Here is a 25,591-nt window from a genome sequence, read left to right as displayed (position 1 = left end):
CATCTTAAAAACACTTAGTGACTCATCATCCTGCAGCGACTCATCGCTGCCGTCGGAGGCCAGAGAACACATCTGCAGCCGAGTCACCAAAACATGGCGGCGACGCGGACCCCCAGGGGCCCCAATCCTGTAGCACCATGATGGGGTATCAGCCTGTTATAAACAACTGATGCTAACATGCTAGCCTCTCCTAAACCACTGATGCTAGCACAACAGATGAGGACAGATCAGCTGATGCGTCAATGTGACATCACCGCTGGTCTCCACCAATCAGAGTGTCTGACTGTTTCCACGCTGGAGACGAAGCGATTAAACGAACACGTCCACAAACGCAGCGTGGGCCTTGAACGCCATCCGCGCGCTGACACGCTTCCTCATGCCTCATGGGACGGCTCGCATGCTAGCGGAGGCCTCCGCTCGCCGTGAGATCGCCGTTTCTCAGGGTAAGATGAAATGCTCCCCTCGCCATCCCAGAGAGACCGCTGGGAGGGGCCCGGGGCCAAACATGGCAACGTCTCCTCTGATTCCACATCCCGCGAACTTTGACCCCCAGCGGAGAAAGCAAAATAAAAAATCCCCGTCCGCCTGCCAAGTCAGCACAACAGGAAGACGGGGTCACCGAGGAGAGGTGAGGGGGCGGGAACAATGGAGCCTCTCTCCTCGGCGCCAGATGGGACCGACAGCGCCAGGCTTTTGTTCTGTTCTGATGGAGCACACACACACACACACACACACACACACACACACACACACACACACACACACACACACACACACACACACACACACATCACCTTCATCACATCATTCAAACCTAACGCTGTGACATCAGGTGACCTTCTTCACTTGCACCAAATATGGACGTCTGCACCAGGAAGTGAATGAAGGTCAAAGGTCAATGTGCCAGTTGCTCTAACCGTGTTGATGCTAACATGCTAGCCTCCTGCTAACTGAACGTCTAAACACAATGATGATGATGGTGGTGATGATGATGATGATGATGATGATGATGATGATGATGATGATGATAATGATGATGATGATAATGGTGATGATGATGGTGGTGACCTCCAGGAGTGGTTGATTAGAGTCTGTAGCGGTCAATAAAACCACGAACAGCTCCGCCCCCTGTGTGGGGACAGAGGGGCGGAGCCTGTGACAGGAACATAGGACATTCTTTTCCGTTATACTCAGTTTAAAAAGCATTGAGGGTGTTTGCCGATTGATTTATTGATCGCCTCTGCAGCTGTTCAGAATCAGTTAGATCAACTGATCTGTCGACAGCCAAGCCCCACCCCCCCCAGAGAGGGGGCGTGGTTCTGGCCCCACCTCATCTGCCTGACTTCACCCTGTGGGGCATTAGTTACCCTTTGTTCCCGGGTGGGGTGAACCAGCGCCTCTAACCGACCTGACGCTTCTTCATAAACCACCACCTGTCCTGACAAGCCCCTCCCAGGTGCCCCGCCCTCAGGCGGGGGGGGATGCGGACACACCTCAGAGGACGGATGCGCGGCGGCGATGGCGGCGGTGCGAAGGCTCGCTGTTGCAGATCGAGTTTCCAGTAAAGTGGAGACAGATGCTTCTCCTCGCCGCTGCAACACGTCAACACGGCGAGCCTCAACGCATTCCTGGCGTCTCCGCTGGCGGCGTTCATCCCCGTCTTGCGTGTTCGGAACGACCCGGATCGCAGGCCGCGCTGGACGTCTCCGCTCGCCGTGGAGGCTTCTCGCCATCGTCAGCCGCCGGCTTGAGTAATGAGTTGTGTCAGGCGCTGGCGGCGGACCGATGTTTGCCTCCGCAGACGAACCTCCCCGAGCGATGGCCGCCACATGCTAACAGATGCACGCATGCTAAGGCGGCGGCCTGTGGAGGGAGAGGTGATATGATGATCGCCGGGCTACGCCCACTCACGTCCCGGCCCCCGAGTCGTGACCGGCGAGGCCAGGACTCGGTGTTCTTGGGTTCACATCACCAGGGTCAAACACGTTTCAAACGGCAGCGGTCAGAGGCCGTTGTGACATCATCCGGCGCCGACGTGACGTGATTGGTTCCGAACGGCGACTCTGGGGGGAAACGAGGACGAGGTCCAGAGTTCTGAGGACGACTGGAGGATTTCCGTCAGCGCCAGCAGACGCGCTGACGGTGGACGAGTGGACAGGAGCACGACTCGGCTTCTAAACGCCATTACGAAACGCCGAGTCAAGTCCAACCGGGTTAGTCAGTCAGGAAGTAACAGTCGATAGTTTAAAACACCTGAAGAAGAGACTAGTTTAAACACCTGAAGAAGAGACTAGTTTAAACACCTGAAGAAGAGACTAGTTTAAACACCTGAAGAAGAGACTAGTTTAAACACCTGAAGAAGAGACTAGTTTAAACACCTGAAGAAGAGACTAGTTTAAAACACCTGAAGAAGAGACTAGTTTAACTAAGGCTAACGTCCATCATTAGCATCAACACGAGCGGTGAAGCCTCTAACTAGTCCAGCGGGTTGGTTTAAACGGCTTTGGGTGACCTTGACCTGGTTGAAGGAACGGTTGACGCTTAGCTAACAACTCCTAGCGCAGCCCATCCTGAAGGCTAGGGGGAGGAGCCCCGTTGGTTCGTCGGTGGCTAACGACCGCGCCTGCCTTACGGGCCACGCCCTGTGAGGGTCTGACACGTTCAGGAAACCTCGAGGACGCTCGTAAAACCAAACAACAACTTTGTCTTGGCCATAAAATCAAACGAGGTTTTGGCTGCGTGGCTAAAAAAAACTCCCAGGGTGCACTTTTCTCCTGTTTTCTGTGAGAAGAACGTCTGTAAATGAGTAATTAGACGAATAAAAGAGTCCCAGGTAGTAAATCAGAGCCTGATTGTCTGGTGGGGGGGGGTGTGGGGGTGGAGATGGGGTGGGGGCTGTGTTCACATATTAAAAACACACGCTGTAAAGATGGGCCGCCGCTCACACGGTTACACCTCCGGCGGCTCGTTAGCATTAGCACACGCTGCCAGTTTCTGCCATAATAAAGGCAGTAAAAGCGCCTCATTAAGCTATTCTGGGCACGGCGCTGGCGTGGTCGCATCTGAAGGGGGGGGGGGCAACAACCAGGCTGCCAACGGGCCGGTGCCAGGGCACCTCTGTCCCTGGATGGGGGGGGGGTAATTACAACCACATGCTTCTAATGGGGCTCCGGGGGAACCGGCAGATGAACGCCAACCAGAACCCGTCCACTCAGTCCTGACCAGGGACACGCCCCTCAGCCAAGCCCCGCCCCCCGCCTCAGGAGTTTTCACCCATCAGGGAAAGTCCTGGAATATTAGAGGTAGAATTCCATATTTGGTGTTTGCTGATGACGTCTTCCTGTTGGCCTCCTGAACGCCTCACGGGTCACATGGGCAGGTGGGTGGGGCCACATCAGCAGGAATGATGATGTCATAGTGAGCAATCATGATGAAGAAGGGATGGATGGGTGGATGGATGGATGGATGGATGGATGGATGGATGGATGGATGGATGGATGGATGGATGGATGGATGGATGGACGGACGATGGACCTCCACCCTTCACCCCCTCCTCCCCCCTGTGGAACGGGTCCAGCATCAGGACCTTCAGGTTCCGTTCACACCCCCGTTCTGACCAACGGGGGTGTGAACGGAACCTCGTTGCCCCAGCCAACAAAGGGGCCGGGACGGCGGTGGAACATCAGCCCTCATACCAATGGGGTGGGGTGGGGGGGACGGCGTGACTCAGAGCGTTCCTCCTTTAGCCCGTCCCCCCCAAATCCCCCCTGACAGCTGTAGCGTGCGGAGGGCAAGAAGACATATTTCTGCCCCGGCAGGGGGGGGTGGGGGGGTAACTGATCGCTGGAAGTGATTTGGCTAAAAACAACACGTCATTATAGGCGCTGGCGGGGGCAAAGCAAACAGCTCGTATTTTCAGGAGAATGGGGGTGGGGGTGGGGGTGTGGGTGGCGCCGCCCCCCCAAAAGAAACCCGTGAGCGAAGCGCCATCAGAACCCGGGTCAGCTGACCCCCGTGGCTGGTCAGAGAATGGGGTGTGAGCTCCCCCCCCCCCACCTTGTCCAAATGGCGCGCTTACAGTCGTTTATGATGGGCATCAACGGGACAGCCGGGGGCGGGGGGGTCCTCAGGGTCGGCCCCCGTGCAGTGGACATCCAGCACCTGGATCAGGACTCATGAGGAGCCCTTTAAGGGGGTTTCCATCCTGGTTGGACCGCTCCATCTCCAGGGGACAGTGGAGGGGAGGGGGGGCTGCCTGATTTCTGGTGTCAGAGCCCCCCCTGCTGGACACACGGAGCCGAAACCAGATGTCATAAATCTGCTTGGTGTTTGTGTTCTGGTCCCGGAGTTTCTTCTTCTCCTTCTTCTTCTGTGGTGTCATCCATCAACCGACGGCTCGCAGTCTGACGGCAGGAATGCGCCGCAGACGCCGCTGATTACTCGCAGCTCTCCCTGCAGCCGTCTCTGATTGGTTCAAAGCCCGGCGTGCATCACGAAGATACGATTGGGAGCATCGGGTTCTGATGACGGCGTCGGTCGCTGGCGTGGACAGAGCGTTCACACACACACAGATGCTCGTTCAGAGATTCGTCCTTTATTATTCATCCACAGCAAAAACCGGCGCTCTACAGGCTAAAGGCACGAGGCGGATGCAGAGGCGTCGCCACGGCAACCGCATCCACCGGTCAGCAGGTGGAAGGCACCATGGAGACCCGCTAAGGCACTTTGATGAGCTACATCATGAGGACACAGGGCTGTGCGATTCGACTGGACGGCCACCAGGGGGCGCCTCACCTCCACCGACCAATCACCACTGAGCATCAGCCAGACTGGTTCCCATGACAACCCAGTTTGGGTTACTTAACTGGTTGCTTTGGTTGTTAAATGGTTCGGTTGTTGTTTATGTGGTATTTATCCGATACTAATATTTGATTGGTCTATTTCTCTTTGGTGGGCGGAGCCTGTTTAAACATCAAATCGCACAGTCCTGTGAGGAAGAGGCTGGAGTCGGGACGTGGTTAGCCTAGCTTAGCATTAAGACTAGAAGCAAAGGGGAAATAGCTCCTGCCAGATTTGGGATCGTTCCCAGAATGGGCGGAGCTCACTTTGTTCTGAGAACCAATGAGAGGGCAGTGCTGCTGTTACCCCGCCTTCCTACAAATAATCAGCTCTAAATGTCGGTGAACGAATCAGAACCGTGAACACACCGCTAACAGTCCAGATAAATAACTCGACACGATTTTCATGCACAAAGTTCAGGGAAGTTCTGGTGGATCTTCACATTCCCAGGATGCAACATTCCCAGGACGGCGTTCCGATCCGGATCCAGACGCTCTACTCGTCTTTGGGAATGCCCTCGGGGTAGCGCTGCAGCAGCTCCTCCACCTCGATCACCTCCACCACCAGATCCCGGATCTCCCTGATGGAGTCCGGGGGCGGGGCTTGGGGGCTGGACACAGTTTCCTCTTTGGTGGCCTCCGCTGTCGGCTCCGCCCCCACGGCGTCCTTCTGGGCCTGAGGATCCGGGTCCGTCCGGTCCTCGCCTGGACTGTTGGGGCTCACGGGTGACATGCTGATGTTCGCCTCGTCCTCCAGGAGGTCAGAGGTCACCGACCTCTCATCCTCGCAGCTCCAACTCCCCTTAACCTCCTCGGGGGTGGAGTCCAGATCTGACGTCTTGCTCGCCATTGGCTCGTCTGGAGACTTGGGTTCTGGGACAGGAAGCGGGTCAGGACTGCTGCCTGCAGCCATTTGACCACTAGGGGGAGCCTCTAACTGGGTTTCCGGGCTTTCACAGACCATCTGGTCTTGGATGCTGGTTCCAGTCTCGCCATCGGGTCCAGGAGCTTCAGCGCCGGTCTCCGTGCCCCCCCCAGCCGGGGCGGGGCTGTTCTGGGTCTCATCCGTCCCTTCAGGTTCCTCCAGCTGGATCAGATCTTCTGCAGTCGCTGCCGTTGTCGTCCCGACCTGCGTGTCGCCCACGCCGACCGTTTGGACGTCAGGCTCCGCCTCCCAAACGTCACCAACACTCCGCCCCGCCTCTTTCTGCTCAGCCCCGCCCACAATCGTCTCCACGGACGCCTCCTCCAGCAGCAGCGGGTCAGTCTCCTGCGGCTCCTCCCCTTGAGGATAGGACGCCAAGCCGTTGACCGCTAGCGGAGACGGGGGCTGCGGCTGCGGCTGTGGGGGGGGTTTGCTGAGGGTGGCGGGTGCCATGGCGGGGCTGCTGGGGGTGGAGATGGACGGCGAGGACAGGCTGGAGCGGTTGGACCGACTCAGGAAGTCTCTGCTGTCCGTGATCAGGTTGAACTTTTCCAGGTTCGCCGCCTCCTTCACCACTGCAGGAAGAGAGCAGACAGGAAGTCAGGCGTCTCTGGGGGTGGTACATGGGGGGCGTGGCCTCAGGTGGACACCTGGACACGGTTCTACCTTTAGAGACCTCCTGGTCCAGGATCTGCAGGAGGATGTCCTCATAAATGTTCTCCACGTGGATGAAGTTGGCGTGGTCGGCATCGATGGACTGATCGAGACCCTGAAGCTCCTGGACAGGAAGTGGAAGTGCGCTCAGTTGTGTGTGTGTGTGTGTGTGTGTGTGTGTGTGTGTCTGTGTGTGTGTGTGTGTGTGTGTCTGTGTGTGTGTGTGTGTGTGTGTGTGTGTGTGTGTGTGTGTGTGCTCACAGCTTTGCAGATGGGGGCCAGGTTTTTCTTGATGAAGGGCAGAGTGATGGCGATGAGGGCCTCCCTGCAGATCCTCTTCCTCACCGTGCTGCTGTCGTAGTCGAAATGCTGCGGGACACAAACGCCGTCAGATCGGACGAGCGAACCGTCCCTTTAAGATGACATCACCGGTGACCTTCTGACCTTTAACACAATGTGTCTGGCCTTTGTGATGGCGGCGCTGGCGGCGTGCGGGTCGTCAGGGTGATCGTCGAAGGCTTTGTAGAGCAGCTGCTCGAAGGTGAAGGCAGCGTTCTCCATCAGCTGCAGCGCGAGAACACCGAGACCGTGTGAGGTGTGTGTGAGGTGTGTGTGAGGTGTGTGTGTGAGGTGTGTGAGGTGTGTGTGAGGTGTGTGTGAGGTGTGTGTGTGAGGTGTGTGAGGTGTGTGTGAGGTGTGTCTGGTGTGTGTGAGCTGTGGACCTGCTGCAGGTCGATCTGGGCGCTGTGGATCACCGCCGTGGTGTTGGAGAAGCCGAACAGGTCCAGCAGGTGGTGCTGTTTGTCCCGCAGCGATCCGATCTTCTGGTAGCAGCGCAGCAGGTCCGGTCGGGCCATGCGGGCCAGAACCTGGGGGGGAGGAGCTGGGTGAGACACGGGGCGGGACTCAGGCCTGGAGGGAGGAGCGACGCAGTCCAGCACCTCCAATAATATATAGTCAGTTCATCTACATCCCATAATAATAATAATAATAATAATAATAATTTAAAAATAAAACTGGAGTGGAAAACATAATTTCCCCGTTGTGTGGACGAATAAAGTGGATTTTAAACAGCCTGTTCATCTACATCCCATAATATACAGTCAGTTCATCTACATCCCATAGTATACAGTCAGTTCATTTACATCCCATAATATATAGTCAGTTCATCTACATCCCATAATAAACAGCCTGTCCATGTTCATCCCATAATATACAGTCAGTTCATCTACACCCCATAATTAACAATTCATCTACATCCCATAATAAACAGTTCATGTACATCCCATAATAAACAGTTCATGTACATCCCATAATATACAGTCAGTTCATCTACATCCCATAATAAACAGTCAGTTCATCTACATCCCATAATTAACAATTCATCTACATCCCATAATAAACAGCCTGTTCATCTACATCCCATAATATACAGCCTGTTCATCTACATCCCATAATATACAGTCAGTTCATCTACACCCCATAATTAAAAGTCAGTTCATCTACATCCTATAATTAACAATTCATCTACATCCCATAATAAACAGTTCATGTACATCCCATAATAAACAGTTCATCTACATCCCATAATTAACAAATCATCTACATCCCATAATAAACAGTTCGTCTACATCCCATAAAAAACACACCCACACAGACCTCAGTGGTGACCGCCCCAGTGGCCACACCCACGGTGACCACACCCCACACTGACCACACCTTCTTCAGCTGCTCGATGTCGTCCTGAAGCAGGAGGTCCTGACACACCTCCTCCATCAGCTGTCCACTCAGCTTCCGCCCCTCCTGGAAGCCGGAGCTGATTGGCTCCATCAGCTGCTCTAGAACCGCCTCCAGGTGCGGCTGCACCGACTCGGAGCACAGCTTCTCCGCCGGCGCCGACACTTTATCTGCAAACAAACGCGGGAGGCGGGGTTTGTCAGGCTGAACACACCAACGGGTTGCCCTGCCCGGCGCCGGCGTCAGTGTTACCTTGCACTTTGTCCTCCAGCTGACCTCTGACCTTCAGGATCTGGTCCATGTCGGAGTGCATCAGAACCTCCTGCTGCCGGGTGGACGTCCGACACTCCTCCTTCAGCGCCGACAGCCGCTCCAACAGGTGCTCCTGGGCCAGGATGTAGGCCGCCTCCATCGTCTGGGGGGAGACGGAGGAGAGTCACCAATGGGACGTCCAGTGGCGTGGGAGGCGGAGCTACTCAACGCGCACGGGTTCCGACCCGAAGAACTCACCGCGAACCAGACCCGTTTCTTCTCCGTCTTCTTGGCCTTCAGGCGAGGCAGCATATCCTTCTCCAGAGACGGCAGCAGCCGCTCCATCACCAGGTTTCCCATCACCTGCAAACAGGAAGCAGACGCCTACTCGCAGAGCCCGTCCTGACACGTGATTGGTCGATGATGTCATCAGAGGACGTACCCTGACATCACTTCCTATCAGCATGTCCCAGGCCTCGTAGCGGCCGCGGTCCTGTCTGTACAGCTGGATGGCCTTCAGGAAGGCCTGGACCTCACATGTGCTCTTCTTCAGGAAGTCTGACACACACACACACACACACACACACACACACACACACACACACACACACACACACACACACACACACACACACACACACACACACACACACACACACACACCGTTAACAGGCTGGTGTGTTGTCATGGAAACTGTTGAAAGTGGTTCAAGCAATCAATAGAAACTAAAATAATGAGCGTGTTGAAGACACAGCCTGATAGATGTTTACTGGTGTGATTGGGTTTGTAATCAATATGCTGAACATGATCGGATTCATTGGTTAAATGTATTGATCAGCTGGAGACTCCAGATCCTGGTTCCTGAGGAATTTTAACTGACACCTCATGGTCTCCACAGAACAGTAACCCACACCTTCTGGTCCTGATCTGGATGGTTCTGAGCTACTCAGAGTCTTTTCTGGACTCTCTGGGCAGCCAATCAGAAACATGGATCAGACAATGTGAATCAATACCCAGCGCTAGCAAAGAGTAGCATAGCGTTATAAAAGGTGTGAGCAGGGGGCGGTGGACTGCTGCCTTTGGGTCTCTGGTTGTCTCACCTTGGTTCTGGTGCCGGATGCAGGCACACAGGATGGAGATGAACGCTTCCTGTTTGTCCTGCAGGTTGAAGCAGAAGTAGGAGTCTCTCCTGTAGGGCAGCCTCAGGTAGACGGGGAACTGCCCCAGCATCCCGGTAAGGGGGGGAGCAAAATCCTCCACGCCTGGAACCCCAAACACCGTCAGCTGCTAGTGCCAATACTAATACTACTGCTAATACTGCTGCTAACGTTACTGCCAATACTGCTTCAAATACTACAGCTAGTAATACTATTGCTACAAACTACATCAGTGATTAAACTACTTGTGACTCTCGTCTTGCGGTGTGTGGGACTCACTGCTGTCATCGGGGAAACATTTGTCCACCATTGCCATGTACTTGTCCTCCGTGGTGAGGACGGTGCCCCCTGTGGGCAGCAGCTTCTGGCGTGGAGGAACCCCTTTGATGAACGTCTGACGACAGGTGAGCAGAAGTTATTCCCTGTTCAGAGCGCTCATGATGCTCTTGATGGCCACACCCTCACCTCCAGGCTCTCGTGACACTCCAGGCAGTAGTTGGCTCTGACCACCACGTACCTCTCCCTCCACTTCCTGGTCTCGTCAAAGTAAAAGAGGCCTTCTTCATAGAGCACTTCTCCCTCTTCAAGAGCCGGCTGCCCAACACAGACATTCATTTTACTGTCTTTAATAGAACAAGAGCGACATAAAACAAACAAACCCTACAGCGTGTGCGATCGTAAACCCGCTGATGGAAGCAGTTTGAAGCATTTACCATCTGTTTGAGGAGCTGCGTCTTCTTCTCCTCATGATTCTCCAGATCTTCCTCCACCTGACAGAAATGGGCCACTGCAAACTGCTTCCTGAAGTACGGACTGAAATTCTTCAGCTCCACTTCAGCTTCATCTGTAGGGAAATAGGAAGCATCACACCGGCTGCTTGGAGTACGGAAAGCAACAATAATAACCTATAAACTATCAGATCAGTGTCACGGTCGGACCTCCTGTCACCAGCAGGAACCTGAATCCAAACCAACTCATCAGTCACGTTCCAGACGTGTCTTTAAACATGAATGAAGGCAAACACATCGTTGTTGACGACTTCTGCTGCTGGAGTTCCCTGGTTGTTCGTGTTCACCAGGAGCCTCAGTCTCAAATCAGCAGATGTATAGCATAACATGGCTATCTGGAGGCTGACTGGACTGTTTCAATATGTGGACCTGGACTGGGGCTATCAGAACATTAACATTAGCTCCTGGCATGTCACAGATTGGAATTATTGATGAAGTAAAGCTGCAGTGCATTGTGGGTCACCGACATCTGTTGCTTCGTGGTGAGACTGTGTGACATCGTGGTTCACCTGGAGGGAATTTTTCATGAATTATCTGCGTGATTGAAGGTCTTTAACCGCTTAACAGGTTCTAACTCCTCACGGACATTTTAACCCTTAAATACCTTTAAATGCAGGGCCGTGACAGGGAGGCGTGGCCTGAGGTTTCTGCAGCATCAGCGCCCAGCTGGTGAAGTATGGTGAGTCATACGACAAACTGAAGGTTCGTTTGGTTAAAGGAAACCACTGAGCAGCTAAAACCATCCGACGTGCCGTCAGACAGAGAGGGTTCTCTGGTAGAACCAATCACCGTCCGCCATCTGATAGGCTGCAAATCGGGTTTACCTTCGTTCACGCCGCCCACCTGTTCATGCAAATGTGTTTCCAACTATCCAAAGAGAGAGAGGACGGCCGACCACAGGTGATTCTGAGTCTTCAGTTTCCCCAGTGGTTCGTTTCCACAGACTCACAGATCCATCAGCTGCCCAGTGTTCCCAGTGTTCCCAGTTAAGGCTTCCAGGCAGAAACCTGACACGGTCAACATTGGTTCCTACATCATTTAGTTCTTACAAGAGGATGACCCCGTCAACGTTGAATAAATGTGCACTAACAGCATGTTCTGACAGGTAGTCTATCGTCTACATTGCTGCTCTAACTCTCAACCTGACCTGAATTGTCTTCAGTCTCCACGCTGGTGAACGTCTCCATGAACAGAAATGCATTGTGGGTTCGTTTCCTGCTCAGAAGTTCACAGAGATGTGGAGAAAAGAAGGAGGAAACGCTGCAGACGACGCCAACAGGAAAGACCAAAAGGCCACAGGAAGTGACATCAGAGCACACTGTTCACTGGGTCTGAGATCTACTGAGTCATGTTAACATGACACGTCAAATCTGAGCCTGTGGTGTGTTGATGCTACGCACACAGTGGTTCGTATCTACGCATGTTCGTATCGGCGACCAAAGACTTGTCATCATAAAGACGAGCAGCCGGCGCTCCTTTCAGGGATGCCGGTGCGGGAATGTGAACTATGAGTGAATGCTAACCCACCCCGTTGCTCTGGAGAGACCTGTTCTCCAAGCTCCGCCCCCTGTCACACCATATATGGCCCCCTGACCCCTGACCCCAGCAGTCTGGACTCATCTGATGCTGGTTTTTAAACTAACCGTCGTCGTTCTCAGGCGTGTTGTTACACGACCTGAACACTTCCTTGTCAGACAGGATGTTGCGTTTGCGGCTTCCAGAGTCACACGGTGAAAACACTAACGTGTCAGGGCAACACAAACGTAAACACACGGCCGGCCAATCAGCAGCCAGAGAGCCGACCAATGAGCAGCCAAAACACACGTCTCACAAGCCAAGGCCACCGTCACGCCATGACAGGACATTCCTGAGACAGCGGACAAGTCGCTGCAGGTGAGAAAAAAAGACATTGGGGGGCGGGGCTAGGGGGATTCACAGAAGAGACTTCTGATTGGACAATGACTAGTAATCAATAAACCAATAGACAGAAGAATCCGTCACCGTCTTCTGTTATCAACTGCAACGAGACTGATGGCGTCCGGGTCCACGTTTTCAGATCGTCACTGATGTCACGCCCCCCTCTGGCGCCAGATGTAGAAGGATAAAAACCCTTTAAGGTTCAGCAGCTTCTAAAAGATCTTCAAAGGAGAACATTCCTCTGGATTAAAGGAGAATTTTAATCTGGATTAAAGGAGAACTTTAATCTGGATTAAAGGAGAACTTCAATCCCTATTAAAGGAGCCCATTATTCTGTTCTTAGGAGAACTTCACTCAGGATTAGAGAAGAATTTTACTCGGATTACAGGCGAATTTTACTCTGGATTAAAGTAGAACTTTACTCTGTATTACAGGAGAACTTCAATCTGGACTGAGGTAGAATATTACTTTGGATTACAGGAGAACTTTACAAACATGTCTCATCGTTTTTCTTTGAACATCCAGACAGATGATCGCTCCCGTTCTGCAGACAGGAGGAAGTAAATCTCCATGGCGACTGCTCCCCTTCGTCGACCGTCAGAACCAATAAAATTCTACCAAACAATCTACATAAAGGGTTAACAGAAAACATCTGATCTCCATCCTGACATCACAAATCGTGTTGCCTAGCAACACTGGTTGCTGGAGTTGATTGGCCGTGACATTTACTGTGATGTCACCGCTAACGGATGAGTCATCTGAAGTGACGCGTCACCCAGAACCGGTACACCCTCTTCCAGGCCACGCCCACCCCACCCTCCGCCGGTCGGGAATGTTTTCAGCGTGACAGAAGGACGACGGCGTTCCAACACGGATCCGCCCGGAAAAACTGAACCGCGACCGATGGGATCCGGACAGGACGGGATGGGGTCCGACAGCTGGTTTCCTCCTGGTGGGGGCCAGGGTCCAACCGGCGCCAATGGGGAATCTGCTCAGCGGGGAAAAGACTTCCCCAGTTTGAATATAAGGTTCTCTGTTACCACGGCAACAGCAGAGGCAACACAGGCAGGCACATTAATTCTCTTGTCCGAAAGGAAACCAGGTCGCTCGCTTCAGTCCAGTGTGGCTGGCGATCGGCGGGAAACAGGAAGTGCTCTGGACTCCAGACGAAGGGCGGGTTCTAACCAATCACAGATTAGAGTCCAGACAGACGTCTGGTTCTAACCAATCACAGCCCGGAGTCGGGGACAGAAACTTTTTAAAAAGTCACGGGAATTTTTCACATTTGTGAGAATTGAAAGAACCGGATCTGATGAGGTCATCGATCGGGAGGTTCTGTTGCTCCGCCCTCAGCAGGAAGTGTACTTTTAGCTTCCAGATTAGCATCGCTAGCACCAGCACAGATTTAACTAGTTTGAATGTGAACATGATGGAAGTGGAGGAAAAACTGAGGGAGTGATGATGTCATTGTTCTAATGATGACGTCACCAACCTAATGATGATGTCACCACTCTAATAATAATGTCATCAGTCTAATGATGATGTCACCCGTCCAGCCGTCAAAATCTGGAACCAGACCTGAACTAGAGTAGTCCTAAACCAGACCTGAACTAGACCTGAACCAGACCTGAACTAAACCTGAACCAGACCTGAACTAAACCTGAACTAGACCTGAACCAGACCTGAACTAAACCTGAACTAGACCTGAACCAGACCTGAACTAGACCTGAACCAGACCTGAACTAGACCTGAACCAGACCTGAACTAAACCTGAACTAGACCTGAACCAGACCTGAACTAGACCTGAACCAGACCTGAACTAAACCTGAACTAGACCTGAACCAGACCTGAACCAGACCTGAACTAGACCTGAACCAGACCTGAACTAGACCTGAACCAGACCTGAACTAAACCTGAACCAGACCTGAACTAAACCTGAACTAGACCTGAACCAGACCTGAACTAGACCTGAACCAGACCTGAACTAAACCTGAACCAGACCTGAACTAAACCTGAACTAGACCTGAACCAGACCTGAACCAGACCTGAACTAGACCTGAACTAGACCTGAACCAGACCTGAACTAAACCTGAACCAGACCTGAACTAAACCTGAACTAGACCTGAACCAGACCTGAACTAGACCTGAACCAGACCTGAACTAAACCTGAACCAGACCTGAACTAAACCTGAACTAGACCTGAACCAGACCTGAACCAGACCTGAACTAGACCTGAACTAGACCTGAACCAGACCTGAACTAAACCTGAACCAGACCTGAACTAAACCTGAACTAGACCTGAACCAGACCTGAACTAAACCTGAACCAGACCTGAACTAAACCTGAACCAGACCTGAACTAAACCTGAACCAGACCTGAACTAGACCTGAACCAGACCTGAACCAGACCTGAACTAGACCTGAACCAGACCTGAACTAGACCTGAACCAGACCTGAACTAAACCTGAACCAGACCTGAACTAGACCTGAACCAGACCTGAACTGAACCTGAACCAGACCTGAACTAAACCTGAACCAGACCTGAACTAAAACTGGACCAGACCTGAACCAGATCTGAACCAGTCCTAAACTAAAACTAAACCAGACCTGAACCACACCTGAACTAGACCTGAACCAGACCTGAACCAGACCTGAACCAGACCTGAACCAGACCTGAACCACACCTGAACTAGACCTGAACTAGACCTGAACCAGACCTGAACCAGACCTGAACCAGACCTGAACCAGACCTGAACCACACCTGAACCACACCTGAACTAGACCTGAACCAGACCTGAACTAGACCTGAACCAGACCTGAACCAGACCTGAACTAGACCTGAACCAGACCTGAACCAGACCTGAACCACCCCTGAACCAGACCTGAACCAGACCTGAACAGGACGTAAACCAGACCGGCCCATGATCTGATCTGCACTGGTTCAGGACCAGCAGCTCTTTCTCTGGTTTGTCCTGTAAACAAACACCTGTGGCCCCCACTCCGCAGCTCACCTGTTGTCACACACACACACACACACACACACACACAGACACACACACACACACACACACACACACACACACACACACACACACAGCATCATCCTTTGTCCCGTCTCACGGACACTCCCCGGTGGTGGTGGTGGTGGGGGGGGGGCACCAGGCTGACCTGAGATCCGCCAGTCTGCCTCACAAACCGGACGGACAGGTTCTCCTCCGACGCGCCACGCAAACCGGTTGAGGAGCCGCGGACCGCAAACGGACGCGGACGAGCGTCTCCGCTCGAACCCATGACGCACCGATCCGGACCGGACCCGGGTTCGCGTCCCTGTCTGGTTTCTGAAATAATCATTCAACGGGAGTGGGGGTGGGGGGGGGGCGGTGATACGGGAGGAAGTTGGGTCGAGACCCGCCGGGAGCGGAGGCAGCGCGGCGGGCCGAACCGGTCCTACCTCGGATGTAGCTGGACCTGGTCTCGTCCAGCAGGCTGGACGGTGAGATCCCCATCGAGGAGCGGCGCGACGATCCACAGGTAGCTCCGGTCCGCAGGTACTGACAGCGCGCTGCCGCGAGGCACTGTGGGAGGAGGGGGGGAGGGGGGAGGAGGGACACGCCCTCCTCCTCTTCCTCCTCCTCTTCACGTTTAGTCCTCATGCAGCGGTCCCCAACCAGCGGGTCGCGGGCCAGTACCGGACCGCGGGCCATGAGGACGCACTGAACGTTTTAATTGATCGGTGAAGAATTGATGCTGAAGACTTTTGCCGTGAACTTCTTATTGAACACTAATTTTCATTATTATTATTATTTTTTTAATTATTATTACTTGAATCAAGTTTTTTTAATTATAATTATTTTTAATTAAAAAGTATTTTCCTTCTAAAATGAATGTTGATGTTTGCATTTGACATCAGAGCCCTTTAGATGATTTGATGACGTCCTGGCGTCATTAACGATTATTGAGGGCCGGTCCGTGAAAATCTTGCCTGAGATCACGTGTCAAAACTCAAGGCCCGGGGGCCAAATGTGGCCCCGCCACATCATTTCATGTGGCCCGTCCGATCAGAAATGTATCTAAAAATAATAGAATAATATTGCCTGATATTTAAATCGATCTGTGGCGTAAAATAGATTGCAGACCGCTGATGGGAGCACTGACGGTGGGGCCCCTGGGGGCCAATCCTCTGGGCCTGGTAAACATCAAGCAGTTATTATTTAAAGAGTGAAGGAGGTCATGTGATCAGAACACAGAACCTTCCGGGCGTCACAAACCAGACCAGAACCGCAGAAACTTTTATTTTTATTAATTTATTGAACATCAGGCAGAAAAACATTTTAAAAACAGCACAGAAATAAATAGAGAAACAGGCTAAAACAGGCTGCAAAACGGGTGGGCGTTGGTTCTAGGCGTCAGTGCAGTCGGGTCTCGTCTGGGTGGAGGCTTCAAAGCGGGCCGGTTGTGGTCGGCTCGGTGTTCACGCTCGTCGGCGCGGCGCCGGCTTTGGTGTAGGTGGGAACGCTGTACTTGGTGAGGACGGACTTGAACTGCTGCAGCGTGGCGTCGGTTCGAACCCCCGTCGGGTCGAAGTGGGTCCGGCTCACCCGGTAGCCGGCCTCCGTCAGGTATTGAAGGAACTTGTTCAACCTGAGGAGAAACAACCTGATGACATCATCACGAAATGACAGTGTTTTAGATGAATACTGGTAACATTAGCGTAGCATTTGAACACACAAACGCTGTCTGAATTTCATTAGCATAATGCTAATTAGAAGCTAAACCAGTCTGAGAATTTTATGTAATGAACCAACAACACACTGAAGTGTGAAATATTGGTGCTGTAGTGACACCAACGTGACAGGAGGGGGCGCCCTAGATGTTACTACTTTACCAGTTATGATTGCTGCTGTGCTATGCTAATGCTAAATATTTAATAGTTGGTTCATTCTGATGGCAACTTCTCATGATGCCCGGTCCAGGGGGGGGTCGCAGGGGGCTTACTTGGGCATGTTCATGCCCCTGATGCTGTGGCGGTGGATGCTGTAGTAGAAGGAGGGATGTTCCAGCGACGCGTCCGGCTTCAGCTTCTTCACCACCGGCCCCGGCTCGTCCGCCTTCTTCCTCTTCCCTGGAAAACATGGACGGTGAGATCCCAACGAAGCTGGAGCCTGAGAGACCTGACGGTGTTCAAACCAGCAACCCCCGAATGGAGGAAGAGTAGGATGGAACCCAGAACAGAACCCAGAGGGACGCCAAAGGTCATTCGTAATAGCTAACGGTAGGATTGCTACGGCACCCACCGAACTGACCCGCCGCGTCCTCGCCGCTCTCTGAGGTCTTGATGACGACGCCACACTCCACTGGGGGAGGAGACAGAGGAGTGAGTGAAGGCGTGACTCTTTAAAGGGACGTGCGGGTGGGGGTGTGGCCTCTTTACCCTGGTTGGCGAACGCTGACGTGGAGCCGTGGGGCGGAGTCTTGAGGGTGGTGCCATCCGACTCGCAGATCAGCATCTTGATGAGCGGCTGGACGTCGTCCATGCTGTGCTGCACCGCCGCCGACAGCATCCTCCGCAGGAAGCCGGTGTTAAACAGAGCGCCGCACCTGGACACACACACACACACGTTAGGTTCTTGTCTCACGTCCAGGTGGGTGAGGACATGCTGAGTCATTACCAGAGCGGTCCCAGGTGCACGGCCGTCTTCCCCGGCAGACTTCCGTGACAGCTACAGGGCAGCGTGTCTGAAGGAAACGCATCAGTTACTTCCCATCTACTTCCTGTTACCACCAGGAAGAGGAAGCATCAGAAGAAGACGCACCGTCCATCATGGTTCCTTGCTTGAGGAAGAGTCTCTCCTCACACCACTGGCAGTGGACCAGCTTCCGGAGCTTCTTCACCGACTCGTCGGCCTGGGAGGGGCCCCTGAGGACCCGGACCACCACCAGCACAAAGTGCTCCAGCGCCACCGCCAGCAGCACCTCGATGCCTTTGTTACAACGAGCCGCCGCCCTGTAACACCGCCGGAGTGCGAGGAGTCAAAGCAGGATCCACCCGCACCAGACCCACCAGGAAGCACACAAGCCTACCTGGCTACCGTGGCGACGACCATGCGGGCGGCCAGCTCCCTGTAGTACTCGGTGCGTACGATGTGGCAGCCATAGTGACGCAGCGTGACGTTGGGACTCTTGGAGTACAGAGAACCCGTGTCGGTGGACGTCACCGAGACGATGCCCAGGTTCCGGATGTTCCTGAACGCAGCGTCCAGGTAGTTAACTGCCGTCCCGTACGGATCCAGGTGTCTGAAGACAAGAAGGAACCAGATCAGATGGATGGATAGACAGCTAGGAGAACCTTTTTATAATAAATAAATAAATAAATAAATATTGATAAAATATTCGTCTATTTAAAAAATAAAAATAAAAAGTGGAAAAAAAAAAAATCTATTAACTTTTTTTTAAAATAAAAAAATTTAAAAAATAGATTAAAAAATAGATAAGTAGATATACAGACAGATAACCAGGAGAACCTTTTTTTCAATAAATAAAAACAGATAAAAATATTTATTAAAAAAAGAGATCTATTATCCATTTTTTTTAAATAAAATTAAAAAATAGTTAAAAAAATAGATGAATAGACAGACAGACAAATAGAACCTTTTTAAATAAATAAAAATAGATAAAAATATTTATCTATTTAAAATAAATAAATAAAACATTAAAAATAAAACATCTATTATCTAATTTTTTAAGTAAAATTAAAAAAAATGGATAAAAGAAATAGATAATTAGACAGATAGGCCGATCAATCGATCTTCAGGTTCTCCTCACATGTAATCAAACGGCCTCAGGTGCATGATGACGTTGGCGTCCATCTTGGCGACCTCCACCGTGGTGACGGACGGCCCCTTGCCTTCCCCTGGGTTCCCGTCGGCCCCCCTCGGGCCCCGGGAGCCCCCGTCCACCCGGATGTTGTTGAGCTCGCAGTTCTCCTTGATCATCTTGACGCAGGTGTCACTGATGTCGGTGATGGTGACCCTGACAGCGCTGCGGAGGTGCTTCGCCCACTGGAGGCCCATGATCCCTGACACAGGTGCAGCGTTAGCCCGAGACGGGGACACAGGTGTCACCGCTGCTTTAAGGTCTCACCTGTGGCTCCAAAGGCGTCCAGACACTCCAGGGGGCTTCGCTCCTCCGCCAGGACCGCCAGCGAGCTGAACACCAGCTGCCTGAGACACAAACGGGTTGTTAGCTGTCAGAACCTCCAGCAGCAGGTCTCCGGGGAATGGGTCTCAGCGGCGCCACCTGTTGGTCTTCATCCTGCGGTTGAAGTAGGAGTCACTCTTCTGAGGGACGGTATGGTTCGGGAGGAGCTGGACGTTGGTTCCAAGTTCCTTCATGATTTCATACGACTGACCAGAGGGAGCTGCAGAGACACCAAGAACATCAGACCACACCCCCTCAGAGCACACCCATTAGACCACACCCCCTAAGACCACACCCCTAAGCTCACACCCCTAAGATCACAAACCCCAGACCCCACCCCTCAGACAACACCCCGAAAACAGCGCACACCTGGTACTAAACTACACCCTTTACCAGGTGTAGTTTAGTTTAGTACCAGGTGTAGTTTAGTACCAGGTGTAGTTTAGTACCAGGTGTAGTTTAGTACCAGGTGTAGTTTAGTACCAGGTGTAGTTTAGTACCAGGTGTAGTTTAGTACCAGGTGTAGTTTGGTACCAGGTGTAGTTTAGGTACCAGGTGTAGTTTAGGTACCAGGTGTAGTTTGGTACCAGGTGTAGTTTAGGTACCAGGTGTAGTTTAGTACCAGGTGTAGTTTAGTACCAGGTGTAGTTTAGTACCAGGTGTACTTTAGTACCAGGTGTAGTTTAGTACCAGGTGTAGTTTAGTACCAGGTGTAGTTTGGTACCAGGTGTAGTTTGGTACCAGGTGTAGTTTGGTACCAGGTGTAGTTTAGGTACCAGGTGTAGTTTAGGTACCAGGTGTAGTTTAGGTACCAGGTGTAGTTTAGGTACCAGGTGTAGTTTAGTACCAGGTGTAGTTTAGGTACCAGGTGTAGTTTAGTACCAGGTGTAGTTTAGTACCAGGTGTAGTTTAGGTAGCAGGTGTAGTTTAGTACCAGGTGTAGTTTGGTACCAGGTGTAGTTAAGTACCAGGTGTAGTTTAGGTACCAGGTGTAGTTTAGTACCAGGTGTAGTTTGGTACCAGGTGTAGTTTAGTACCAGGTGCAGTTAAGTACCAAGTGTAGTTTAGGTACCAGGTGTAGTTTAGTACCAGGTGTAGTTTGGTACCAGGTGTAGTTTAGTACCAGGTGTGGTTTAGTACCAGGTGTGGTTTTGTACCAGGTGTGGTTTAGTACCAGGTGTAGTTTAGGTACCAGGTGTAGTTTAGGTACCAGGTGTAGTTTAGGTACCAGGTGTAGTTTAGTACCAGGTGTAGTTAAGTACCAGGTGTAGCTTAGGTACCAGGTGTAGTTTAGAACCAGGTGTAGTTTGGTACCAGGTGTAATTTGGTACCAGGTGTAGTTTAGGACCAGGTGTAGTTTTGTACCAGGTGTAGTTTAGTACCAGGTGTAGTTAAGTACCAGGTGTATTTTGGTACCAGGTGTAGTTTAGTACCAGGTGTGGTTTAGTACCAGGTGTGGTTTAGTACCAGGTGTAGTTTAGGTACCAGGTGTAGTTTAGTACCAGGTGTAGTTTAGGTACCAGGTGTAGTTTAGTACCAGGTGTAGTTTAGTACCAGGTGTAGTTTAGGTACCAGGTGTAGTTTAGTACCAGGTGTAGTTTGGTACCAGGTGTAGTTAAGTACCAGGTGTAGTTTAGGTACCAGGTGTAGTTTAGTACCAGGTGTAGTTTGGTACCAGGTGTAGTTTAGTACCAGGTGTAGTTTAGTACCAGGTGTAGTTAAGTACCAAGTGTAGTTTAGGTACCAGGTGTAGTTTAGTACCAGGTGTAGTTTGGTACCAGGTGTAGTTTGGTACCAGGTGTGGTTTAGTACCAGGTGTGGTTTTGTACCAGGTGTAGTTTAGGTACCAGGTGTAGTTTAGGTACCAGGTGTAGTTTAGTACCAGGTGTAGTTAAGTACCAGGTGTAGCTTAGGTACCAGGTGTAGTTTAGAACCAGGTGTAGTTTAGGTACCAGGTGTAATTTGGTACCAGGTGTAGTTTAGTACCAGGTGTAGTTTTGTACCAGGTGTAGTTTAGTACCAGGTGTAGTTAAGTACCAGGTGTGGTTTAGTACCAGGTGTGGTTTAGTACCAGGTGTAGTTTAGTACCAGGTGTGGTTTAGTACCAGGTGTGGTTTTGTACCAGGTGTAGTTTAGTACCAGGTGTAGTTAAGTACCAGGTGTAGTTTAGGTACCAGGTGTAGTTTAGTACCTGGTGTAGTTTGGTACCAGGTGTAGTTTAGTACCAGGTGTAGTTTAGTACCAGGTGTAGTTTAGTACCAGGTGTAGTTTAGTACCAGGTGTGGTTTAGTACCAGGTGTGGTTTTGTACCAGGTGTAGTTTAGTACCAGGTGTAGTTAAGTACCAGGTGTGGTTTAGTACCAGGTGTGGTTTAGTACCAGGTGTAGTTTAGTACCAGGTGTGGTTTAGTACCAGGTGTGGTTATGTACCAGGTGTAGTTTAGTACCAGGTGTAGTTAAGTACCAGGTGTAGTTTAGGTACCAGGTGTAGTTTAGTACCTGGTGTAGTTTGGTACCAGGTGTAGTTTAGTACCAGGTGTAGTTTAGTACCAGGTGTGGTTTAGTACCAGGTGTGGTTTTGTACCAGGTGTAGTTTAGTACCAGGTGTAGTTAAGTACCAGGTGTAGTTTAGGTACCAGGTGTAGTTTAGTACCTGGTGTAGTTTGGTACCAGGTGTAGTTTAGTACCAGGTGTAGTTTAGTACCAGGTGTAGTTTAGTACCAGGTGTGGTTTAGTACCAGGTGTGGTTTTGTACCCGGTGTAGTTTAGTACCAGGTGTAGTTTAGGTACCAGGTGTAGTTTAGGTACCAGGTGTAGTTTAGTACCAGGTGTAGTTAAGTACCAGGTGTAGCTTAGGTACCAGGTGTAGTTTAGAACCAGGTGTAGTTTGGTACCAGGTGTAGTTTGGTACCAGGTGTAGTTTAGTACCAGGTGTAGTTTAGTACCAGGTGTAGTTTAGTACCAGGTGTAATTTAGGTACCAGGTGTAGTTTAGGTACCAGGTGTAGTTTAAGTACCAGGTGTATTTTGGTACCAGGTGTAGTTTAGTACCAGGTGTAGTTTAGTACCAGGTGTAGTTTGGTACCAGGTGTGGTTTAGTACCAGGTGTAATTTAGGTACCAGGTGTAGTTTAGGTACCAGGTGTAGTTTAGGTACCAGGTGTAGTTTAAGTACCAGGTGTATTTTGGTACCAGGTGTAGTTTAGTACCAGGTGTAGTTTAGTACCAGGTGTAGTTTGGTACCAGGTGTGGTTTAGTACCAGGTGTAGTTTAGGTACCAGGTGTAGTTTAGGTACCAGGTGTAGTTTAGTACCAGGTGTAGTTTAGGTACCAGGTGTAGTTCAGTACCAGGTGTAGTTTGGTACCAGGTGTAGTTTAGGTACCAGGTGTAGTTTGGTACCAGGTGTGGTTTAGTACCAGGTGTAGTATAGGTACCAGGTGTAGTTTAGTACCAGGTGTAGTTTGGTACCAGGTGTAGTTTGGTACCAGGTGTAGTTTAGTACCAGGTGTAGTTCAGTACCAGGTGTAATTCGGTACCAGGTGTAGTTTGGTACCAGGTGTAGTTTAGTTCCAGGTGTAGTTTAGTTCCAGGTGTAGTTTAGTACCAGGTGTAGTTTAGTACCAGGTGTAGTTTAGTACCAGGTGTAGTTTCCTACCAGACTCCTCGTGGGGGGGCTCTGAGCCCCCGCAGTAGCTGGCCTCCGTCTCCCCCTTGTTGACATGTCTCTTCAGGTGACTCACCATATCCGTCTTGCGGGCGATGGTGGCCGAACACACGACGCAGTGGTAATGAGCCACGTGTCGCCCTGACACCTGGGGGCGGGGGGGGGCATGGATCACATGACGCAGACAGAGGACCTGCTTCCTCTCTCACGTCTGAAAGCAGGAAATGGGTTCTGATTTCAAAATAAATGTTGTGTTGACTCACCTGGTCTCCAGTGAGGCTGGGCTTCAGGTGTCTGCAGGGCAGGTGACAGATGCACATCTTCTGGCCTGTTAGAGACAACAACACAACATCAGGGACCTGGTCCCCGTTCGGACCCCCTGCTGGCAGAGTGGACCAAACCGGGTCCTACCTTCAAACTCCACGTAAACCTTCCAGTGCAGGTTCTGCAGGTGGCGCCGCAGCTTGTGGCTGTAACAGGCTTTAAACTTGTCCTCTGGACAAAGAGGACACGACTTCCGTCCAGCTGGTGGAGAACAGAAGAAGAAAGGATTCCGTGGTCCATCATCTTCATCGATAATCAGTCAATCAGGAGGACAATCAATCACCTGGTGAAATCAGGAAACCACTCCCACAAGACTCACAAAAGAAGCACTCATGCAAGAAAACTCTGACTTTCATGAAGAAGAAGAAGGAGAAGAAGAAGAAGGAGGAGACGGAAAGAGGAGCTCACCTCCATTCAGGTCCACCAGCATTTCCAGACCCTCCAGTTTGGTCTGGATGGAGATGTGTCTGTCTGGAGGAGGACAGGACAAACGTCAACAACAACAACAATACAACTATTCAAGATGGACAGACGGATGGACGGGTTCAGGTTCGTCTGAAGCGTTGCAGTGTCCCTCCTGTCCACCGGGGACAGTGTTGGTGACTACAAATGGGGGCCCGGAGGCGACCTGGGTCATCATGGAGACCAGACGAACCACCACTGGTGAGGACACCTGACCTTGTGTACCGGGGGTGGTGGTGGACGGTTTGGCGTCCACGTCTGAAGCGGCAGCATCGTTCTTCCCCTCCGGACCAGACGCTCCATCAGCCGCCGCCGCCGCATCTTCATCAGCTCCGCCTTCACAGACAGGAAGACAAATCGTTCCTTCAGCCGCCGGCATCAGAGCCAAACGTCCACATATATTCAGCCAATCAAATGACCCAGAGACGGACCCAGGACCCACTGGACAAATTCTGTCTGCCGGTTGTCATGGAAACGCCTCAGAATACCCCAGAGGAGATGGTGGGAGTGTCTGGACTTCCCTGATCCAAGTGAGCGTTAGCATCACTGCTGTGTCCTGCTAACACCGACACAAAGCTACCATCTGTTATAACCTGTCACTGTGCTATAACATGTCAATATGTTATAACCTGTCACTGTGCTATAACATGTCAATATGTTATAACCTGTCACTGTGCTATAACATGTCAATATGTTATAACCTGTCACTGTGTTATAACATGTTATTGTGTTATAAGCTGTCACTGTTTTGTAACGCACTACGATGTCACAAACTGTCACTGTGGTATAAACTACTTAAGTTATAACATGTTAATATGTTATAACCATTCTCTGTGTTAAAACATGTTAATTTAAAACCTGTCACTGTGTTATAACATGTTAATATCTCATAACCATTGTCTTTGTCATAACATGTTAAATGTAATAAGCTGCCACTGTGTTGTAACATGTTCATGTTAATAAGTTATAAGCTGTCACTGTGTTATAACATGTTGATACGTTATAAGCTGTCACTTGGTGCTCAGCAGCTAGCTCGCTAGCGGTGTAGCCATCATTAGCCGCAGCGCTTCGGACCCCGTCTGTTTAGTCCCTGTGGCGGAGCTCCGCGATGAGACCGTCTCACGCTAAACTCTCTTACAACACAAACACCGAACGTTAATAAAACTTATGCACGGAGCCACACTGCTACATAGCTGGCTAGCTGTATAGCTAACTAATGGTGAGGCTAACATGAGCTGTGGTGCTCCTCTCTCTGTTGGTGTTGACTATTTAGCCCCTGTGGCGGAGCTCCGTGGTGAGACCCTCGATTTGCCTGCTGGTATTAAAGCCATCGGTCTGCGTGAAGCCACTGCGCAGCCGCACAACACGCTAAACAACAGCTCAATGTTCGGTTCCGTGCCGAAAAAAAAACCCGACGGGTTGAGGTTACCGACGTTTAAGACCGACGTCCTCCTGGTGCAGCTGAGGGGAATCCGTCTCTTCGATCGCCGCCATTTTATTATGTTTTTGTTTTTCTTCTTCGTCTTCTTTTCAATCCTCTGGGAGGTGCGACAGCGCCTCCTCCTGGACGGCGGGAGCAGGACGTGACATACAGTCGCTAATTAAACCACTTTTTGAAAAGCCCAAATTAACTAAAATTCATGCAGTTCTCCGCATTCTCCAATAAAAAACTGTCAAAC

General features: G+C 51.2%; 2 protein-coding genes across 7 annotated transcripts; both read right to left on the bottom strand.

The window, feature by feature from the left end:
* Positions 1 to 4,574: 4,574 nt before the first annotated feature.
* On the bottom strand, positions 4,575 to 15,988 carry niban1a (niban apoptosis regulator 1a). Its single transcript, XM_068320237.1, has 14 exons — positions 15,719 to 15,988; positions 10,277 to 10,407; positions 10,029 to 10,157; positions 9,843 to 9,957; positions 9,507 to 9,668; positions 8,849 to 8,964; positions 8,665 to 8,769; positions 8,407 to 8,569; positions 8,137 to 8,324; positions 7,140 to 7,286; positions 6,862 to 6,981; positions 6,679 to 6,786; positions 6,430 to 6,541; positions 4,575 to 6,338 (listed from the first exon to the last, which is right to left on the bottom strand). Exons 1-14 carry the CDS (start codon positions 15,969 to 15,971, stop codon positions 5,335 to 5,337), a joined length of 2,853 nt encoding a protein of 950 aa, XP_068176338.1. The 5' UTR covers positions 15,972 to 15,988; the 3' UTR covers positions 4,575 to 5,334.
* Positions 15,989 to 16,561: 573 nt separating this feature from the next.
* Positions 16,562 to 25,422, bottom strand: trmt1l (tRNA methyltransferase 1-like). Of its 6 annotated transcripts, none has more exons than XM_068319061.1 (16): positions 25,346 to 25,422; positions 24,129 to 24,248; positions 23,859 to 23,921; positions 23,538 to 23,651; positions 23,390 to 23,454; positions 23,118 to 23,274; positions 19,564 to 19,684; positions 19,408 to 19,487; positions 19,090 to 19,342; positions 18,349 to 18,561; positions 18,081 to 18,271; positions 17,937 to 18,003; positions 17,699 to 17,865; positions 17,562 to 17,621; positions 17,263 to 17,389; positions 16,562 to 16,908 (listed from the first exon to the last, which is right to left on the bottom strand). In XM_068319061.1, the coding sequence occupies exons 1-16, from the start codon at positions 25,404 to 25,406 to the stop codon at positions 16,707 to 16,709; spliced, it is 2,061 nt and encodes a 686-aa protein (XP_068175162.1). In that variant the 5' UTR covers positions 25,407 to 25,422; the 3' UTR covers positions 16,562 to 16,706. The 6 variants fall into 6 exon arrangements, with proteins under 6 accessions (XP_068175162.1, XP_068175163.1, XP_068175166.1 ...); XM_068319062.1 differs by having other exon boundaries at positions 24,138 to 24,248; XM_068319065.1 differs by having other exon boundaries at positions 25,342 to 25,406.
* Between the last annotated feature and the right edge of the window lie 169 nt (positions 25,423 to 25,591).

This window comes from Antennarius striatus, chromosome 7, assembly GCF_040054535.1.
Source record: "Antennarius striatus isolate MH-2024 chromosome 7, ASM4005453v1, whole genome shotgun sequence".
NCBI classification, from domain to species: domain Eukaryota; kingdom Metazoa; phylum Chordata; class Actinopteri; order Lophiiformes; family Antennariidae; genus Antennarius; species Antennarius striatus.
Note: the sequence above shows the minus strand (reverse complement) of the source record. Positions and strands in the feature narration are given on the sequence as shown.

What these genes read in the sequence shown, in the direction of transcription:
- niban1a (XM_068320237.1), bottom strand. Translation starts at nt 15,971, where the DNA reads ATGGCCCGCGGTCCGGTACTGGCCCGCGACCCGCTGGTTGGGGACCGC. An exon ending in AGTGTCACGAGAGCCTGGAG is followed by an intron (nt 9,958 to 10,028) that starts GTGAGGGTGTGG and finishes ACCTGTCGTCAG; the next exon opens with ACGTTCATCAAAGGGGTTCC. An exon ending in TGGCCCCCATCTGCAAAGCT is followed by an intron (nt 6,542 to 6,678) that starts GTGAGCACACAC and finishes CTTCCTGTCCAG; the next exon opens with GAGCTTCAGGGTCTCGATCA.
- trmt1l (XM_068319061.1), bottom strand. Translation starts at nt 25,406, where the DNA reads ATGGCGGCGATCGAAGAGACGGATTCCCCTCAGCTGCACCAGGAGGAC. An exon ending in CGCAGGATGAAGACCAACAG is followed by an intron (nt 19,488 to 19,563) that starts GTGGCGCCGCTG and finishes TTTGTGTCTCAG; the next exon opens with GCAGCTGGTGTTCAGCTCGC. An exon ending in CTGAGGCCGTTTGATTACAT is followed by an intron (nt 18,562 to 19,089) that starts GTGAGGAGAACC and finishes TCTTGTCTTCAG; the next exon opens with ACACCTGGATCCGTACGGGA.